General features: G+C 40.7%; 1 protein-coding gene and 2 long non-coding RNA genes across 15 annotated transcripts in view; 1 reads left to right on the top strand and 2 right to left on the bottom strand.

Annotated features, from left to right (window-relative positions):
* LOC127534550 (uncharacterized) overlaps positions 1-20,301 on the bottom strand; it is a 532,033-nt gene that overhangs the window by 495,319 nt on the left and 16,413 nt on the right. The gene's annotated exons all lie outside the window — the stretch shown is intronic.
* The window catches only part of LOC110947664 (NACHT, LRR and PYD domains-containing protein 12-like), a 155,838-nt gene that overhangs the window by 121,824 nt on the left and 13,713 nt on the right, over positions 1-20,301 (top strand). For 4 of the 13 annotated variants that reach the window (XM_051949995.1, XM_051949999.1, XM_051949997.1 and 1 more), the window contains exons 4-9: positions 9,875-10,042; positions 10,156-10,281; positions 10,423-10,554; positions 16,056-16,128; positions 17,147-17,372; positions 17,525-19,319. The exons of 6 other annotated variants lie outside the window; for them this stretch is intronic. In XM_051949995.1, the coding sequence (XP_051805955.1) occupies positions 9,875-10,042; positions 10,156-10,281; positions 10,423-10,554; positions 16,056-16,128; positions 17,147-17,372; positions 17,525-19,319 (2,520 nt within the window). Of the gene's footprint in view, positions 1-9,308; positions 9,416-9,613; positions 9,644-9,874; positions 10,043-10,155; positions 10,282-10,422; positions 10,555-16,055; positions 16,129-17,146; positions 17,373-17,524; positions 19,320-20,301 lie in introns of all 13 variants that reach the window. 3 more of the 13 variants (XM_051950002.1, XM_051950001.1, XM_051949998.1) reach the window with 2 other exon arrangements.
* LOC127534553 (uncharacterized) overlaps positions 1-20,301 on the bottom strand; it is a 34,599-nt gene that overhangs the window by 3,762 nt on the left and 10,536 nt on the right. The gene's annotated exons all lie outside the window — the stretch shown is intronic.

Here is a 20,301-nt window from a genome sequence, read left to right as displayed (position 1 = left end):
ATATGCATATAGAAATATATACACAAACTTGTATACTTTTACAAATAAACTTGTGACTTAGGACTAGTTTCATGAATCACAGCTAAAGTTATAGGGGGATACACATTATTTCAGCCTGATTGACTGTGCCTGCCAGAAAATGTATCCCTCCTCTATAATGAAAGTTTCTCAGGTGTCTACATGTGTAGAACACGTGATTCTTCAATCAATTCTGCAAATGACACAAGGTCAGCCTTCAGCATTTTGGAGCAGGTCGAGGATCGGCATCATCAGCCTTGATTTTGTCAATTAAAAAGAGTTAGCAATGAATCCTACAGATTACAAACTCATTGTCCAATATGAAGCTAAAAAAGAGTAACCCCTCAAAGTTCACCAAGACAGAAAACTTATTACTTCAAGGAAAGTTTCATCTGTATGACACTGAAGGTAAGACCAATGACGTCATAACCATTTCACAAATGTGACAGAATAAACACGGAACAAATAAAATTGTCTAAAATCACATCTGAAGCAGTTTCTGTCTGTCATGATTAAATTATACAGGACTCTATGTCTCATCATATTTTACAAATAATATTGAAATCTTAAAGTTGTTATGTTTTTCAAGATCAAACCTTTGTAATCTCTGCAGTCAGACTAACATGAAGGCTTTTTTTCAAGCATCATCTGAAAGCGTATCATATAATAACGCATACCATCCAGTATGTATCATGCATTTAAGAGCAGCAGTTTGTGAAATACTGCTCCTTTTCCTCTCATTATTTAGGAAGAGAGCTTTATTATTGGCGACACAAGGGTACTGCAAAAGCACTGAAAACCAAAGTGGTGTGTGGGGCTAATGAGGCCAATGAAACCTTTGTGGATTTTCATGCAAGTCCCACTGGGGCAGACTGTGTCCAGACAGAAATGAGAGATGCTATTTCCAAAAGGTTTTATTGAGCGGGGATGTCAGTGGATATCAACAAGTGGGTAAGTCAGCCCTAAACTGAAACCACATGGAATTACTATGGAATAGGGTCATGGAAAAAAAACAGTTTCTCCTAAGTTCTGTTTTTATTTTTCTCAAATTCCATAATAAAAAATCCTCATGGTATTAAGTGTACATGTGCTTTTTTAAAAAGCACTACTCAAGCATAATATGTCATCATCAGGTTTCCCAGTGTTCAGGTAAGCAGTGACTCTATTAAAAAGCACAGAATTCATTCCATCAAGGTGAATTGGACCGCTATGTTAGTTGTGTTTGTTGTTTTTCTTATTTATCTTCAGCTGTATAGACTTTCTTTCCTTCAAACAAATGCTAAGTGATTGTGTTCTTCTTTATAGAAGTTATTGGTAAGTTGAGTAGGCATTGTTGTTTGAACTGAATAGTATTAAAGTGGATTACCTTTTTTCTGCTAGATGTATCTTTTTTATGTAACAATACTTCCTTTTTTAAATTGTTGTATAAACTGAGCATTTCTCTCAAAGAGCTGATAGCAGCATATTATCCCAGCAGAACTCTCAGACTGCAGGCTTACTTGTTGTTCCCAGAATTTCTAAAAGTAGAATGGCAGGCAGAGCCTTCAGTCATCAGTTGCTTCTCCTGTGGAACCAACACCCCCCCCCCATGAATATCTTTCCAACTTTACCAAACTGTGTTTTGTTTCCTGATGTCGCTGTCATTTCTTGGCTTCATGCTGTCATTTGCAAGCATTTCACCATAAATAACACAATTCTGTCTTGTCCTTCACTAAACCAAATTTAAGGGAACTCTGGAGGTGTAGCCGGAGTTGTTTTTAGGTACTGATGAATCTTCACCAGTTTTGCGTTTTTCAGACGTCGTTCCCGTCAGTAATTTTCTCACTGCACACAAAAATAATGAATCAGGATGAGGCAGCGAGCCAACCTGAAGAAAGCGTGGACAAAGGAGGTCTGGATGTGGCCATCGAAGGAGCAAAGGATTTCTGAGGAAAGAGCAAAAAAAAAGTGTTTTAACAATGTTTTATAGGTGGACTTGTGATTGTGTTCCTCTGATTTGATCCAGAATGTGAAAATCTAATGTTTCTAAGCTCACAGCCTCAGAGCAGACAAAGATCTCTGGCGTCCTCCTTATGGGGACGTGGACCCCAGGTTGGGAACCACTGATCTATCTGATCATGCATGTGTCCCATTGTGTGTTATATGTTCCTTGTTCTCCACCTTCCTCTTCTCTGTCCCTCCATCTCCCCTTCCTTCTACCTCTCTACCTCTTCTGTCCCTCTCAACCTGCTGGACAGCAGCAGATGGGTCCTCCCATATAAAGAGCTGGGTTCTGCTTTCAAGGTTTCCTGTTAAAAGGGAATTTTTTCTGACCACTGTCGCCTTAGGGTTTGCTCTGGGGGTTCAGGCATATGGGTTCTGTAAAGCGTCTTGAGACAATTTAATCTGTAATTAGTGCTATACAAATAAAATAAAATAAAATAGAATTGAATGAGTTTCCAGTGTTGAATGAATGAAATGATGAGTTGGTGTTTATTTAGATTGTAGGATCAATTACATCCTTGTTCTGTTTACTTTAAGTGCATACTGCAGTATACAGTAGGTACTAATTCTTATAGTATGCAAACATACTGCATGTTTTCCTGCACACTGTATAATCTGGTTTTATAAATATGAGAATGGAAGAGGAGAACCACACTCCTGTGACAGAGACGCTTGGAGATCCCAAAGAATGCATCAGTTTCAAACTGAGAAACAGCAACAACAAGGTTTATTCAGCCGTTTAAGGTCAAACAAGGACAATGAAGTAGATTTACAGTCACAGAGCAGGCAGCAGTTTGAGCTTTTAACCTGCAGGGGGCGTTTTACAGATATTCACCTCATGTTTTACAACTTTAAACATGTACAGGACAACACAGGCTTCTGTAACATCAGTATAAACACGAAAGAAAAATGCACAAATGTTCATTCCTCCCTGAAGCTCAAGTGCCTCAAATGTGCAAGAAAGTGAAGTGTTGGTGTAATTACTGTCACTGCCAGAAGGGGGAGGCAAAGGTTCCACTGCAGGTTTAAACATGAGCAGTTCTGCAGACAAAAACCTTTTTTACTATCAGGACTCCAAAACCTGTCAGCAGCTCAGAAAGACGTGTTCTATTTGAAGAAAATGTAGAAATAAAAGTCAACAAAATGTCACCATTTCAGAGCCACACAACGGTAGAAAACAGACTGAAGCTGAATTCTAGACTTTAAACAGTCTGAGAACTGATCATGTGTGATGTGAACATCTGTGGGGAAAATGAACCAAATGTGAGATTAAAACTGTGACATTTAAATGTCAGGAATATGGAAATTCAACATGTAAATGGTTCAATATGTCTGCTATGTAGAGTCACCACTTTTTCTCTGGTGTTGGTAACACCTGTGGACACGTGGAAAATGTTTGCTTCCTGTTTTCTTCTCATTTTTTTTGAAAATAAATAAATTCAACTTTCATTTTTGTCTTTTTAATGATTTTCTATCATAACTGTCATTCTGCAAAGATAACATTTCTGAGTTCTCTCTCCTTCTTCATGTTGTTCTCTTTCCAAAGAGCTGCAGGACTTTAGATTGAAAAATGAAGCACAGTGAAGAAAAACATGACGGGACCAAAAACTAGACACAAACTGCTGCTTGGAGTTCACAGGTTTAATGACGTGCAACAACTTCACTAACAAATGTTTAATTCTAGAAGATCTGCTGGACTGATTTCTCCACAAAAGCCCAGAAAAAGGTCAATGATGAATGTGAGAGTTCAGAAGTGAGTCCATGTGCAGCAGTGGCAGCTTGTTGTTCTTCTGGTTCCATCTAGAATTCATGGAAAACTGATCCTTGTTTTAACATCAGTTCACATCTGATTCCAGCATCATTTATTATCAGTGATAGAAAATGTTCCATAAATATGTAGAAAACCTGCTAAATATGTGATCAGCATGTGGATGAGTTGTTTTTATTGTGGCTTTGTGTCTGATTTCAGTCCTACTCTGCCCCCTGCAGGCTTCATTCATAATAACACCAAGTTAAACAGAGTCCAGCTGTTTTTTCTGCCATTCTTGTTGTTGAACACTTTGATCCCAGACAGTGTTGTGGATGTCGTCTGTGCACTCGTTTGAATGCAGGAGTTTCTACAGGGAAAGTGCAGCGTTTTCATGTTTCAGTATTAAAGGAGGAGTGAAGTGAAGATGTTTCCACAGGAGGAGAACTGATCTGTCTGTCCTCTCTGATCTCAGACACTTGACTGCACTTCAGGAAGAAGATGAAGATGAAGAGGAGGAGTTTAGTTTGTTCAATCAGCTGCTTTCACAAACACTAATGAAGTTCATATTTACTGAGCTCTTTCTCCAGTTTTGGTCCCTGAAGGAGGCCTTGTAGGGGTTTGTGATGCACAGATCAGAGGTCAGCTCTTTATCCTTCTCATATCAGACACACAATCAACCCTCCCAGTCAGATCAGCTTTATTTCAATACAAGTACAGTCAGACTCAATAATCATCTTAATAATTAACCTGAAAGCTGAACTTAGAACTCGTTTCAAAGCCTCACTTTGAGTCTCTCACACCCAACTGGAAAACACAAAAACCAGTTGTGTTGGTTGTTGTATTCTGAGTTTTTATCTGAGTTCTCAGAGTTCTCAGCTGATTGACTTCAGATAAAGTCCTGACTTTAACATCCATGTAGACTCTGAGAATGAAGCCTCAACTCTGCATTCAGTTCACTGTTAGACTCTAAATCTAATCTTTTAATCACAGCCTCCATCTTGTTCTGACAGTGAGTTTTACTGATTTGTGTTTATTCAGAGCTCAGTCGTCTTTTTCTGTTTGACTGGGTAGATTTTATTGAGTTTGTTTGATTTTAAAGTCTGTTTGGATGTTTGTGGCCATATTTGCTTCAGTTTTGTGAAATGTTAGTTGGTTTATCTGTTCAATGTGTTTCTGGGAGCATGTCTAACAGAGAGAACTTGAACTAATGTGTACTGTGAGTTTCAGACGCTGTGGTTATAAAATCAGTATTTTAGCAGAGCTCCAGCTTGAACTGACTCTGACCTGACTGCTGCTTAACATGGAGTTTTAATGAGCTGCATTTTAGTCTCATACTTGTTCTGACAACAGAAACAGAAAATATGTGATTGAGAACAGCTTTATTGGACACATGATAATCACAGTTCACCCTTGGTTTAACCCTCCTGTTGTCCTCATTTACAGGCACCAAAAAATATTGTTTCTTATCTGAAAAAAGCCAAAAATTCAGCAAAAAAATCACTCAAATTTCTGAAACTTTGCAAAACCTTCAGGAACAAAAATTACAATAATTCCTTAAAAGTTTTATTAAAAAAAAAACCCCAAATATGGAAAAAAAATCTTCCAAAAAATCCTCAAAATATCTAAAGTGATTTCATAAATATCAGTAAAATTTATAATGTTATCTTTAAGAACATCCACAACAAATCAACCAAAATCCAGCGAAATTCGCTGGATTTTGGTTGATTTTTTTTATGAATGTTCTAAAGAAACCTTTTTAACATTTCTTTTTTTCCACTAAAACTTTTTTATATGTTTTTTTCTTCACATTTTCAAACTTTAAAACAGGTTAATTTTGACCAGCAGGACGACACAAGGTTTATCATTTCCACAGCTAGAGACACATTACTGCAGCATTCATATAAATAAATGTTTTTCTGGTTCTCTTGAATGATTCCAGGTTCAGAGTGAGTCACATGTCATCACTCTGAATTGTTTTACAGCTTTATAGAGCAGGACTTTGACCTGTAATAAACATTTAGTGCACAGTTCAGGAAAACATCTTTATTGCACCAAACGGTTCAGTCCATCTGATGAAAGTCTTGTGATCTGAGGAATATATTCATTCAAATCTTCTGACTCATTAAAGGTAAGCTGCTGCTACTTTTCTATCACAAACTAAAACAAAGTGTCCAGAAATAATGATTCTTTTTAAGCACACTGGAAGATTGTTGAGTCGTGGTTTTCTTGCTGATCATTGTTGCTGCTTTCAGCTCTTGATCTGTGTCTCAGGAAAATCAACGGACTGAATTCAAATCAAGGCTCTGACATTTGAGTTTGAAGTGTTGATGCAGAAATGATTTGAGTCACTGAATTTCTACACAGAGTGAGTATGATGATGACTTTTAGTAGAAATCAGTGATATTTGAACTAAATGAGCTGACTGACTGCAGCAGCAGAAGACAGCAGAAGCTTCAACTTTATTATTGTTGATCGGACACTGAGGTTGTTTAGAAAATGGAGTTTTAAACCAAACAGTTCAAACATTCAGTACTTTTAAATCCACATGAACCCTAAATATAATCATGTGGTGTTTTATCACACTGTTGTGACTGAATGTGATCTTTTATTTTTGACTTTGTCTTTGTTCATCTTCAGTCATAAAGAAAAATGAGTGTGTGCTGCTGCTGTTTGGGATTCTGGCTGTTCTTCCTTTACAGTCTTCCAGCTGTCACATGTGAAATGATGAACTGCTCCAGATAATTCTGAGGTTTTGTTGCATCTTTTCTGAAATCACTATGAAGTCTTTTGTAGCTTGTAGTTGAAAAATGAGTCCAGATTTAGGAGCTTTCATTCAGCTCAATACAGCAGCTGTAACATTGTTCATGGACAGATTATCAGGAGTCCTATAGACACTGATTTATAATATGAATATACGAATACAAGGTAAAAACAAGCAAACTGATAGAACCTGATTTAAATCTGGCTGTTGTTCATGTAGTGATACAGCACTCCTGGCAGATTTACATTTTTAGGATTCACTGTAAACTCCAGACTGATGTGATAAACAGCACTCAACAAGTTTATTAAACCATCTGTCATTAAATGAGAAAACACAAATATTTTAGAAATCTGTCAAAAACCTGTCTTAAACTAAAAATTATATTGTTATTTATCAGGCAAATAACAAAGTGGATCAATTAAACAGTCCATATTCACATATGTTAACCAAAAACCAGACAGTTTCCACACTCTCTTTTGTTACTGAGTTCCAAATAGTTTCTAGCTGTTCCCTGTTCCTGAGACTTGCTTTGGATGAAACGTTTGTGTGATCTATTTTTGAATTCAATAAATCACACATTTGTACAGTAGCATTTCAATCTGGACAATTACCTGGCCGGTCCATTAATGTTGGAACTCCAGATTCCTTTTTCTTGGTCCAGTAGTCTCTGCACAGCTTTGAAGTCTTCTTGGGGTCGTTGTCTTCTTGATATATGAACCCATGACCAATCAGGTTCAATCCAGAAAGGATTCCATGATGCACCAAGATGTTGTGGTCGACCTTCTTGTTCACAATAATCATCCATTTGAACTAATTAACCCACAAAAGGAGCTCCATACCACAATGAATCTCCACTGTGTTTCACTGTGGGTCAGTGCATCCAGCATCAAAAAGTTCTCCAGCTTTTCTGTGGACATAAACAACATGATGCTGACCAAAGAGTTCAAACTTCTGTCCAGAGTAGCACATTTTAGGTGTTTTTGGATGTTTGCAGGCCACAATAATGGGTTCTTATCAGCTTTTTTTCCCATTAATGACCCTTATAGAGAGTGTTGTGTATAGATTTATATATTTTTTCCTGCATGTGTTCTTCATTTACTGCAGTATTTATCGTAGTAGCCATCATTTTCTGCAGAATTCACCTGTAATATTCATCATTGATTGCAGTATTGTACCTGTCATATTCTTTATTCATTGCAGTATTTACCTACGTATGCACTTGTTGCAGTATTTCACCTGTAACATCCATTATTTACTGCAGTATTTTATGTCTAATATTTATCATTTATTTTACTAATTTATTTTACATTTACTTGGGACTCTGTCTTTCTCAGTGAGTTCCCTACACTTCACCATGTTGAATAGTAGTGAGGAATTTCAAACCAAATTCGTGTTTTTTTTAGGCCCAAATTTCAGCCAGAAGTCAGAAGTGAATGCAGAATAAGATACAACCACTAAATCTAGTTTTTATGTTCAGGAATGCCAGAAAATATCTATCATTTGGCATCTTAATCACAGAAAAATAATGCTCTTTATGATTTTTTTCATGAAACAATAAATTTGAAAATTCATAGATAACATCACTAATTTTATTTTATCATCAAAGATCATTTTGATGAAAGAACTTGGACATACTGGTGGATTAACTATTACAGACACATAAAAATATTGATATAAATTACAGTCTAAACTCAGATATCTGCTAAAAACATGCAGCCTAACCATCATAAACATCCTGTTTAAAAGCTTCTAATGATGATGTCAGGGCTAATTACTCTATAAATTACAAACATCTTTGGTCACAGTTACTGAGTTCTAAGAAACATTAAATTCCTCAAAGACAAACCTTTGCTGTCAGTACAGACATTAAGCTGTGTGTGTTTGACCAGATAAAAGCAGCTGCAGATGGATAGAAACTGGGAGACATTTCTGCATGATCAGATAAACACTTTTACTGTAATGAAACTTCTTACCAAATGTTCTGTAGTCTGGAGCCACAACAGAGATGTTATAGTTTGTTGTTTCAGATCAAATTTAATATTGAAAAAGAAAACACAACTGATAACAGACAACACTGGCATCAAGATAAAACAACAATAAAACACAGATTTGAAGGAATAAATCAGAAAACTGTCATTGAAAATCATCAGAATACAAAAACAGAAATAATTGTGAATATCTGTGTTTTATCTTTCAGTTGAACTTTTCTCACAAACATTTTTCTTTCACTGCCAACACAAGTTGTTTTATGAGACATATTTCAATTCCAAGTTTTCTTTTCACTGACAAACTTCTAGTATTCTGATTCTGTTTGGACCCAGAAGTCCATCACTGTAAATTCAGACCTTAATAAAAATAGGATGAGACAAAAGAGGGTTTTGGGGAAAAACGATGAGATGTTGAGTTTGGATGTCAGAACAAGATGGAGGCTGTGATTAAAAGATTAGATTTAGAGTCTAACAGTGAACTGAATGCAGAGTTGAGGCTTCATTCTCAGAGTCTACATGGATGTTAAAGTCAGGACTTTATCTGAAGTCAATCAGCTGAGAACTCTGAGAACTCAGATAAAAACTCAGAATACAACAACCAACACAACTGGTTTTTGTGTTTTCCAGTTGGGTGTGAGAGACTCAAAGTGAGGCTTTGAAACGAGTTCTAAGTTCAGCTTTCAGGTTCATTATCAAGATGAATATTGAGTCTGACTGTACTTGTATTGAAATAAAGCTGATCTGACTGGGAGGGTTGATTGTGTGTCTGATATGAGAAGGATAAAGAGCTGACCTCTGATCTGTGCAGGTTCAGACTGGTTTGTGCTTTGAGCTGTTTGGTTCCTGCAGAGCTGAAGAAGGACGACGGTGGAGCTCAGGAGAGGAGCAGAAAGCTGTTGGACTGCAACAAGTTGAGTAAGTGGACCTTTGATTTGTGTTTGTCGGCAACAAGCTGCCGTTTGTCTGCTGCTGTGGACGTCCACAATCAGCTGGTGGGTCGCTGGTCTGGGGTGAGTTGATTGAGAAACAGAATGAAATGTTCAGATCCAGTCAGCTGTGTGTTTGACTGAGACTGAAGACTGACGGCTGAACTTTGTGTGTTTGTGTCCTCAGGTGGCTGCAGGTTTTCACCAACATGGAAAGGTATGACAGTCAGCTGAGCCTCACAGTTGTGTGTGAACTCTGGATGGAGTCCAATAAAGAGATTTAATGATGAAGCTGCATCCTGACAGCAGCTCCAGCAGGATGCTAGTCTGGACTCTGATTTATGACTTGGTGTTGGTGCTGCTTCAACTTCCAGCTGTGTTGGTTGTTGTCAAGCTGCTGGTTTGTGCTGCACTTACTGAGCTGCTGGTTTTCATGTCTGTGTACCAGGATCCATCAGAACCCAGGACCAGGACCAGAACCAGGACCAGGACCAGGATCAGGATCAGGACCAGGACCAGGACCAGAACCAGGACTCAGTCTCGTCTCCATAAAGAGTGCTTGCCCAAAAGGTGCCACCATGTTCTTTGAAAGTCGACAACATGCTGCTGGGAAAGAGTAAGATACTAACACTGTAGTTCACCCTCACAAAGACACACAACATGAACACAAAGAGACTTGCCTCATTTTTTTCTGCACTTATTGAGCTGTTTTTTCTTTCTGTCTATCAGGATCCATCAGATTCCAGGACCAGGACCAGGAGCAGGACCAGAATCCAGCTGTGTGTCTCTGAAGAGTAATCAATCAAAGGAAGACTTCATTCACTTTAAAAGACGACAACGTTCTGCTGGACAGAAGTAAGAAGCTGGAGTTCATCCTCACAAAGATACACAACATGAAAATAAAGACACACAACATGAACACAACATGAACACAAGGAGATTCTGCTCATTTTTTCTGTACTTACTGAGCTGATGGTTTTCTTTTCTGTCTACCAGGATCCATCAGAACCCAGAACCAAGACCAGGACCAGGACCAGGACTAGAATCCAGCTGTGTGACTCTAATGAGTGATCGATCAAAGGAAGACATCATTCACTTTAAAAGACGACAACGTTCTGCTGGACAGAAGTAAGATTCTGTAGTTCATCCTCACAAAGACACACAACATGAAAATAAAGACACACAACATGAATACAGAGGTTAAGCCTTTCAGAACGATGACTCGATGGATTTTTTTAATTCACTTCAAGGGAGATGGAGCTCCTGCTGCTCAGAGGTAATTGATATATAAATGCTGTAACTGTATAAAATGTCAGTGAATCAGTTTTATTGTCTTCATGAATGAATCCTCAAACACATGCTGAGTCTTTGTCACATCCATGGAAATGTTCCTGTCAGAGAGGAAAGAATGGATGCTGTGGTTCTGTGGTGAAGCAGCTGCAGGACACCAGCTGATCCAGCAGGTGGCGTCTTTGTGCTTTGGCTCAAACAGAGTAGACAGGAAGCTGCACTCAGGTTTCAGGTGCTGCTGGATGGAGGAGGACAAATACCAAACAGTGAACGCTGCTGTGATGTCCTGGAGAGACATTTGTCTTCATGGAGGTTTGTGGATGCTGGTTAGGGATTGTTGCATTGACAAAGTGAAGAAGTTGTGCTGTGGTCAGTGAACTTAAAGCCAGAGGGAAGAAGTTTGGACTTTATTTCTCTGTAAACTGGTGTTGTGTTTCAGAGGAGGCCTCAGTTCCAGGCCGTCTGTGCAGCAGCCCAGAGGGTGGAAGTTTAAGCTCAGCTGCTGCACATGTTGGTGTGTTCTGATGCAGGATTAGCAGCTCATCATTAGCTGCTAACAGGAACCTGCTGTTATTTCCAGGACAAGAGTTTTCATCCAGTAGCGAATTCTATGGTCATTAATTCATACCCAGTGTGGGGGAGTTGGTCCTGGATGATGCTGCTTCATATCAGCAGATCTGATCTGATCAGCTTTGGGGCAGTTTCTCTGAGTTAAGATTGATTAACTTATTGATTAGTCCTCATTAGGGCTGTAGGGTTTGTGGTAAATGTCTTTTTCCATTTTTTTCTGGTGGACATTTGTTTGATTGATTTGATTTGTGATGTAATTGTTTGAGTCAAGCTTCAGTTTAATGTTTAGTGTGTAAAAGATTTAAACAAGTAATGAAGCTCCATCATGAGACAGCATCAAACTGTGACTGTAACAGCAGCAGGAATCTGTAAAACCACTGACACACAGTTTAAACTCTGTGTTGTTGAACTCCGATCCTAAAATGCAGCATTCGTGATTTGCTAACGTCTTTATTTTAAAGTACGATTTTGATCAGAAATCTTTTAATGGTTCAGCTGCAGTCGTCCTCCTTAAAGACTTTTCTCTTGTCAAAGTGAAACATGTTGTTTGGAGTGTAGCTCACTCTGATTGGTTCTCTCTCCAGTCACATGTTAATGAGGTCACTAGGAGCTGATGTCATCACATGCAGAGTGACAGATCAGAAACATTTTCATTATCGATTGATCAGATGATTGATTTAGTGCATTAATAAGTCTGTGAAACTTCAATATGTCCATGTTCTGTTTGACCAAAAGCATCACAATGTTCTGTTTGTAAAGAAAGAAAAGCAGCAAAGACTTCATTTTATCATGATGGGTTTTTGTTGTGTTTTGTCTCCATTCTTAGTGCTTTTATTCTTTAACTTTACTACTTGGCATTTTTGCACATCCATTTTAATGTCCATGTTGTGTTTTGTCATGACCCTGTCAGTCTGTAACTCAGTGTTGTATTGTTGTATTGTCTCGTACAGGTCCATTAGTGTTGGTTGTCAGTGACTCAGTTTTGTTTTTTGTTATTTTAGGAAAGGTCTTTCTTGAGAATGAAAAGCCATGTCTCAAGAAATGAAAGTTAAATACAAAAAAAATCTCTTTGTCATTCTAGTATTTCTTTCTGCCTTATCTATATCCAGCTGTTATGTGTGAATTTCTCTGGTGAGGGATCCGTAAAGCTGATCTTATCTTAATACTGTGGCTTTTCCAGCTCACTCTGTAGAACATACAGGCTACAAAACACCATCATTCTGTTATGGGGAAAACACTATGACTTGTTTGTATTTCTTCAAATGAATCCCATTTATCATTCACTGAACATAGTGACAGCTGGACTTGTTGTGGTGAAACATTTGCATGCAGGGAGATGATCACTGAATAAAATGGATAATTCCCCACAAAATCTATCAGAGCTGCATTACTGCAGTTATCCAGCAGATAAACTTGTGTTTCAGTTTGATTCTAAGTAGTTTGCTGCCTTCAGGTTGCTGTTTCCTGTGACAAAGAAAACATTAACTCACTGATCGTGGAAATGGGGAGAATTCCAACAGAGATAATGGTCCAATATCAGGCTGATAGCCACAACCTTTCCTCATGGTTAGACTGCTGTAACTTACTGTACCTGGTATTGGTCCATCCTCACTGTCTGGTCTGCAGCTGGTGCTGCCAGACTTTAAATACAGTAACTTTATTAATCCCTGAGGAGAAATTTAATAAAAATAATTAATTATTTTTAACTGACACCAAAACAAAGGTTTATTACGTGGGGAAGTCTGAGAACCCAGATGCAGGCACAAAAGCAGACAAGCTGGTTGTAGCAGAAAATGGAACTTTATTTAGAATGAACACAAACCTAGGGATGCAAGCTAGGGAGGAACTAGGGATAGGCAGAGATGAAGGACTGAAAGCTGACAAAACCTAATTAGAAAAACAGGCAAGACTACCAAAATCAACAAAACTCTGGACTAACAACAGTGTCACAAAATTAGGATTGGACCCGAGCAGAGAACCACACTACCGAGGCAAAGGTGGAATTAGAAGGGTGTTTTATTGTCGGGAGGGGGGTGGTGGTGGATGATGAGTCGGGGTGCGTTCCGGAGGGGATGCGGAGAGGGTCCAGGTGGAGAGCGCTCAAGCCGGGGATCGGCGGCCGTCGTAGGTTCCATGAGGGAACAGAGTGTGGCGGCGGATGGTAGAGGGATCCCTGGTGACTGGAGGGAAGACGGAGGACGGAGAACCAGACAGGAGGAGGACGTCGGGGGGAGAGAGGAGCCAAGCGTTTGTAATCCGAGACGGCAAGAACCATGAACCGGGCCAGGAGGTGGCAGGTGGATCCGGAGGCACCAGGAGGGGTTCCGGAGGGACACAGCAGATGGAGGTCCGGACAGCTGGTTCTGGTGAGGCAGAGAGGACAGACAAGGTTAGTTGCTGAGTAGATACAAGCAGAAACATGCAGGGCTAGAGCTCTACTGACTGAATGCGTCAAGTACAACAATCTGGCAGAGAGTGGAGGGCTGAACCGATCTTCTTATTGCAGTGGCTGTGATTGGTGATGAGTTCCAGCTGTCCGGACTCCAGGGAGGCCTCTGATTGCCTGAGTGGAGGCAGCCGTGTGGCAGCACTCCACTCAGTGCATCGCTGGGGAGAAAGAGAGAGGGAGAAGGAAAAAGAGCATGAGAGGGAGAGAAACAGGGGGGAGACAGATGGGGTGAGGGTTTTTGGATGCCAGGAGGGGAGGATGGGGGTGGGGAGGGAGCCCTGGCAAACAGAGGGGAAAATCTGAGTAAACCACAAATGAATAAACTAAACCACTCCAACAAAACTTGGTACTTAGAACAAGAAAGAACTAAACAGAAGGGGCAGGTAGTGATGTTAGGAGATGTGCCGAGGCTTCGAAGCGTGTGTCGAGTAATGGAGGGGGCGTTTCCACGAAGCGTGTGTCGAGGCTTGCTTCATTTAGGGGAGGAGCCAAAAATGATGACGTCCAAAGCCTCGATCCCTGGATGAACCATGTGACTGCTTCGGAAAGTGGTTCAGATTTTACCGTGAGGCCTGACAGTAGAATAAACCCCTCAGGCTCCGTTCAAAATGTGGGTTTTGATAGAGAGTTGTGGTCAGTCGAGAGTTTGGATAGAATTTTGATAGTCTGGATGCTAGAGTTTGGATAGTGTTTATATAGTTTGGATATGGTTTGGAGAGTTGAGAGAGACAGAGAGATAGTTTGGAGATTTAGAAGACTGAGGAGAGAAAGATAGGTGATAGGAAGGAGCCAACCAGGAAGTGGAAAATTTCCCCTGTGTGGGAACATTTAGATTTTTTAACTCCTAATAAGGTAAGCTAAATCTAACATTATTACAGACACATTAGGTTTGCTTATCAAGAAATGTATTTTTCACTGTTTCTTATTTTATTCAAAAGTGAGGTGTTTATTGTGTGTCAAAAAAAAGGAGTCGTTTAAAACCAGGAACTGTTGAAAACCTGTTACTTCTGAATAAAATGAATAAAATCTCCTCTTTCCTGTACATCCTTGTCTAAGTTACACAAGCATATTCAGTACAATCTTCCTAGTTCCACAAGCACTTTCACTGTCCTCTGCCTGCATAAGGCCATGCCATTTTCCAAAGATGACAGAAAGACATTATTACACAACCTGATACATTATATGATACTACCATTTTGGGGAAAATTCACACACAGAATACATGAAAATGTATTTTATTTTACACATATGTGATCATTTATCTATAGAAATGATTTGATCATACCTTTTTTTTGTTTGTTTTTCATAGTCATTCCCAACAGCTATAATGAACAATGATTCAATGCATCAGGCATGTGGTTCAGATATAGCTGCCTGTGATTATACACTTGACCAGTAGGCGGTTTCGTGTGCTCATGAAGCTTCAAGAAATGAACCCTTTCTCGAACCAATTGGCTCAAGTGGTTCAATGCCTCATGAGGCTTCATCTCACCATCACTAGGGGCAGGTGAGCAGGCTCAGGAAATTCAGGAAAAGGTGGAACACAAAACAGAGTTTCAGCAGGTTGGAGACAGAATAGAAACAGGTGGGAATCCAAAGGGGGAAGGTAAGTCCAGGTGGAGGAAATAAACAGGAAACAGTGGGAGTACAGGGGTAGAACTGTGTCCATGAAGCGTGGAGATGATGCAGAATGAAAGAGTCTATGGTCCAGCAGGGAGTCAGTGACTGAGCTGGGTTTATATAGTGGTGGTGTAATTGAAGACAGGTGAGGTAAATGAGCTGATCAGTGCAGGTGAATCACATAGCAGTAATCAGGAGTGCAGGCAGGTGAGAGAGAGTGAGACAGACAGAAAGACAGAGACCAACAGATTGAGACAGAGGGAGAGACAGAGGTATGAGACAAGGAGAGAGAGATGACATGGGACGAGTGAGGGAGAGATGTAGGGGAGAGAGACCAGAGAGAGAGAGAGAATAGGGAGAGACAGATGACAGACAGGAAAAAGGAGGGAGAAAGAAGAGAGAAGCACTGAGAAGAACAGGGACAGGAGCAGGGAAGGAACAAGGAAAGCTTTAAACCTGTCCTCTCATGAACACACTAGTTACTGGTTAAATAAGGAATTAATTTTAAGGTGGAATTATGGATGAAACCATGCAAGGGTTCACACTCTGGGGCATTTCTGAACCTCTTTGCTCCTCCTCCACCTCAAAGCCTCATATCGCCTTGATCAGACCAACTACTAATAACTGTTCATGACTTCACTGTGTTGTCATTTTTCTGTGTGGACAGATGTGAGATCTAACTGTTGATGTTGATCCACAGAGTGGACCAGCAGAACACGGAGGTTCCCAGAGTTCAGTCTGACCAGCAGCATCACCTGGACTCCATATTCATGGTGAGTTCATGGACAACAAGTGAAAAACAGTATGTTACTGGTTAATGAATTTGGCCCGCTGCAGGTTGTCCGGCAAGAACAGAAATAGACGTCGTTGCAGTCAGATGGATTTATTTGTTTGAACGTGGTTCTGCAATACAGAATACAGAAGCAATAAATATTATTTACAATACCCATAAATGCTGACATTCGTTCTGTATGTATACAGTAAGGGCAACATACAAAATAGCATGCCTTAGTCCTTAATGATAACAGAAAACAGCTAAATCAATAGCCAACTCACTTATGACATGGGTGCAAATTAACACAATAATTACTATTCAGCTCTCTATTACAAAATACTGTAAGTCACAATATGTGCTTCTAAACATGAGCAGCCTCGTGAACGTGGGTGCTTGACCGTCCTAGCTGTAGGTGTAGCTGTGAGTAACTAAACAAAGCTATCTGTGTATTATACAAGTACAATAGGTGCATGCTCGTATGATATAAACAGAACACACAGAAGGACTAAATTGCAGCAAGTACTGCGTCGCTCACCCTCGGTAACAAAACGAGCCCATAACAGACTTTGTACATACAGCTCTACTCAGAAACGTCATAAACTAGACAATGTAACGTAATTGAAGCTATACAACAACACACACACACCATGGCAGCAAAACAAGTGACACTTACGTTCCAGGAGACGCACGTACAAATATTACTGCATACACCGGCAGAGTCCGTCGGCGCTATAATCACCGTTTTTTCTTCTCTCTTTTTCTTGTGTGCCGATAATGTGCATGACGGACCTATGCGCCGGTTCTGGCCTCTGATTGGTCAGACATCTTGTGTAGAGTGTGGGGAAGTAGGGGGGTCCTGGCCTTTTTAACAACAAGTTGTTCTCCATCTGTTGTGTTCAGGCGTCTCCATGCTGCTCTTTGTAGACCAGTGGACTGTCAGTGTGTCCAACATGGATCTGATGTTTGGCTCCATGATTTCACTCTGATGGACTCATTCACACATTTCTCTGTTCCAGCTGCTGGAGGACAACATGGTGACTTTTGTGAAGAAGGAGCTGAAGAAGATGCAGAAGGTTGTGAGTCCAGATTACCCAGAATGCTCAGAGAGTCAGAGGGAGGATGAGGAGAAGTTGGAGAGTGATGATGAAGATCAGAGGAGCAGCAGAGAGATGCTTCAGCAGATCACAGTGTTGTTCCTGAGGAGGATGAAGCAGGAGAAGCTGGCTGACAGTCTGCAGAGCAGTAAGAGGATTTGTGTAAAGACTGAAGCTGCTGATCAACAGAACATTTACTAAAATCTCAGAATATCTTCACAGAATCATTCTTTAGGAGGATGAACTGCTGTAATATTTACTGTCATTTATTCATTGTTCTCATGTTGTTTTTTCATTCAGAACTTGCTGATGCAGTTTGTAGACGTAAACTTAAATGTGGTCTGAAGAAGAAGTTCCAGAGAGTGTTTGAGGGCATCGCTAAAGCAGGACAGTCGACCCTCCTGAATGAGATCTACACAGAGCTGTACATCACAGAGGGAGGGACTGCAGAGGTCAATGATGAACATGAGGTCAGACAGATTGAAGCAGCATCCAGGAAAGCAGACAGAGCAGAAAGAAGCATCAGACCAGAAGACATCTTTGAAGGCTCACCTGGAAGAGATGGACCAATCAGAACAGTGATGACACAGGGAGTGGCTGGCATCGGGAAAACAGTGTTAACACAGAAGTTGACTCTGGACTGGGCTGAAGACAAAAGCAACCAGGACATCCACTTCATGTTTCCATTGACTTTCAGAGAGCTGAATGTGCTGAAAGAGAGAAAGTTCAGCTTGGTGGAACTTGTTCATCACTTCTTCAGTGAAACCAAAGCAGCAGGAATGTGCAGGTTTGAAGACTTCCAGGTTGTGTTGATCTTTGATGGTCTGGATGAGTGTCGCCTTCCTCTGGACTTCCACAACAATGAGGTCCTGACTGATGTTACAGAGTCTACCTCAGTGGATGTGCTGCTGACAAACCTGATCAGGGGGAATCTGCTTCCCTCTGCTCGCCTCTGGATAACCACACGACCTGCAGCAGCCAATCAGATCCCTCCTGACTGTGTGGACATGGTGACAGATGTCAGAGGGTTCACTGACCCACAGAAGGAGGAGTACTTCAAGAAGAGATCCAAAGATGAGGAGCAGGCCAGCAGCATCATCTCCCACATTAAAGCAGCACAAAGCCTCCACATCATGTGCCACATCCCAGTGTTCTGCTGGATCACTGCTACAGTTCTGGAGGAGCTGCTGAGAACCAGAGAGGGAGGAGATCTGCCCAGAACCCTGACTGAGATGTACATCTACCACCTGGTGGTTCAGACCAAAGTCAAGAAGGTCAAGTATGACGGAGGAGCTGAGACAGATCCACACTGGAGTCCAGACAGCAGGAGGATGATTGAGTCTCTGGGAAAACTGGCTTTTGAGCAGTTGCAGAAAGGAAACCTGATCTTCTATGAATCCGACCTGAAAGAGTGTGGCATCGATATGGAAGCAGCCTCAGTGTACTCAGGAGTGTTCACACAGATCTTTAAAGAGGAGAGAGGACTGTACCAGGGCAAGGTGTTCTGCTTCATCCATCTGAGCGTTCAGGAGTTTCTGGCTGCAGTCTACATGTTCCACTGTTACACCAACAGGAAGGAGAAGGTTCTGGAAGACTTCCTGGGAAAAGACTGGAAAGATGAGGGGAGAGACACTCTGGATGTGTTCCTGAACAGAGTCATGGAGAAATCCCTGAGAAGTAAAAATGGTCACCTGGACCTGTTTGTTCGCTTCCTTCATGGCCTCTGTCTGGAGTCCAACCAGAGACTCTTAGGAGGTCTGCTGGATCAGACAGAGAACCATCCAGAAATGATCCAGAGAGTCATCAACAACCTGAAGAAGATGAACAGTGATGAAATGTCTCCAGACAGGAGCATCAACATCTTCCACTGTCTGATGGAGATGAAGGATCTCTCAGTACATCAGGAGATCCAAGAGTTCCTTCAGTCAGAGAACAGATCAGAGGAGGAACTCTCTGAGATCCACTGCTCAGCTCTGGCCTACATGCTGCAAATGTCAGAGGAGGTTCTGGATAAGTTGGACCTGAACATGTACAGAACATCAGATGAGGGAAAACGGAGGCTGATTCCAGCTGTGAGGAACTGCAGAAAGGCTCGGTGAGTCCAGATGTGATGAAGATGATCAGTCAGTGTAGATCAGTTGTTCAGTTCTTCAGATCTTCTCATTAGAACATCTCATTATTCTGAATGTTCCACCTATTTATACCAAACATAACATGTCAGCTGTGTTTAGTCTCAGATGTTCTTGAGCTGTTTCAAACGCTGTGAAAATGTCAGTCACAAATTTTCTCCTTCATCCTTTACATGCAGTTAGAGGTGAGATCACTGAGCTAAAGACATCAGCTTTATCTGTTGGAGGACTTTTTATTTGGTTCTGACATTTAGGTCCTGAAATGTAAAATAAATGAATGGATGTCACTGATGAAGCTGGCCGTATGGAAAGAACATTTAAAGAGGGTTTGATGTTAACTTCATGCAAATGAAGTTGACGTTCCATCGTACTGACTCACGTCACACTCTATCAGTAACGTTCATCACAACAACATCTTTGGATGAGCTGATCTATACAGAGCTCTGCTAATCTGAAGGCAAAGTACTTTAAAACAGCAGAAGTCTGTCCATGCAGTGGTGCAGGTCAGTTTTCTAAGGTCAGATGATAGGCTGTATTGGGTGAACGAGATTGTTTTGGTTCGTTCCACTCGTGGATCTACATGAACTCTGCTTTATAAGATATATCTATTGCTAATTAGTACCCAAAAAAAGTTTCTACTCACCGTTTCCAGTCATTTTTAATAATTAGCGTTTTTGTGTCCGTCTTTCTTTTTTACTGTGGCGTAGTGATATTTACACGGGCGGACTAGTATTTGCAGTGCGTGCAGTGCTTTTTGGTCACGTGGACTAATAGGAGCCGAGTTCTGTTGCTGTGGTATCAGATCAAAACAACATGGCGTCGACTGTATCTACCACAGATACGAGGAAAGATGACGAAAAGAAAAGAAAGACAAGGAAACCGCCTTCAAAAGTTAATAAAAAAAGGATCGAAACGATGCTATATGCATCTCACAGATGTCCAGGGTGA

The sequence above is a fragment of the Acanthochromis polyacanthus genome, chromosome 6 (genome assembly GCF_021347895.1).
Source record: "Acanthochromis polyacanthus isolate Apoly-LR-REF ecotype Palm Island chromosome 6, KAUST_Apoly_ChrSc, whole genome shotgun sequence".
Classification (NCBI taxonomy): Eukaryota; Metazoa; Chordata; class Actinopteri; family Pomacentridae; genus Acanthochromis; species Acanthochromis polyacanthus.
Note: the sequence above shows the minus strand (reverse complement) of the source record. Positions and strands in the feature narration are given on the sequence as shown.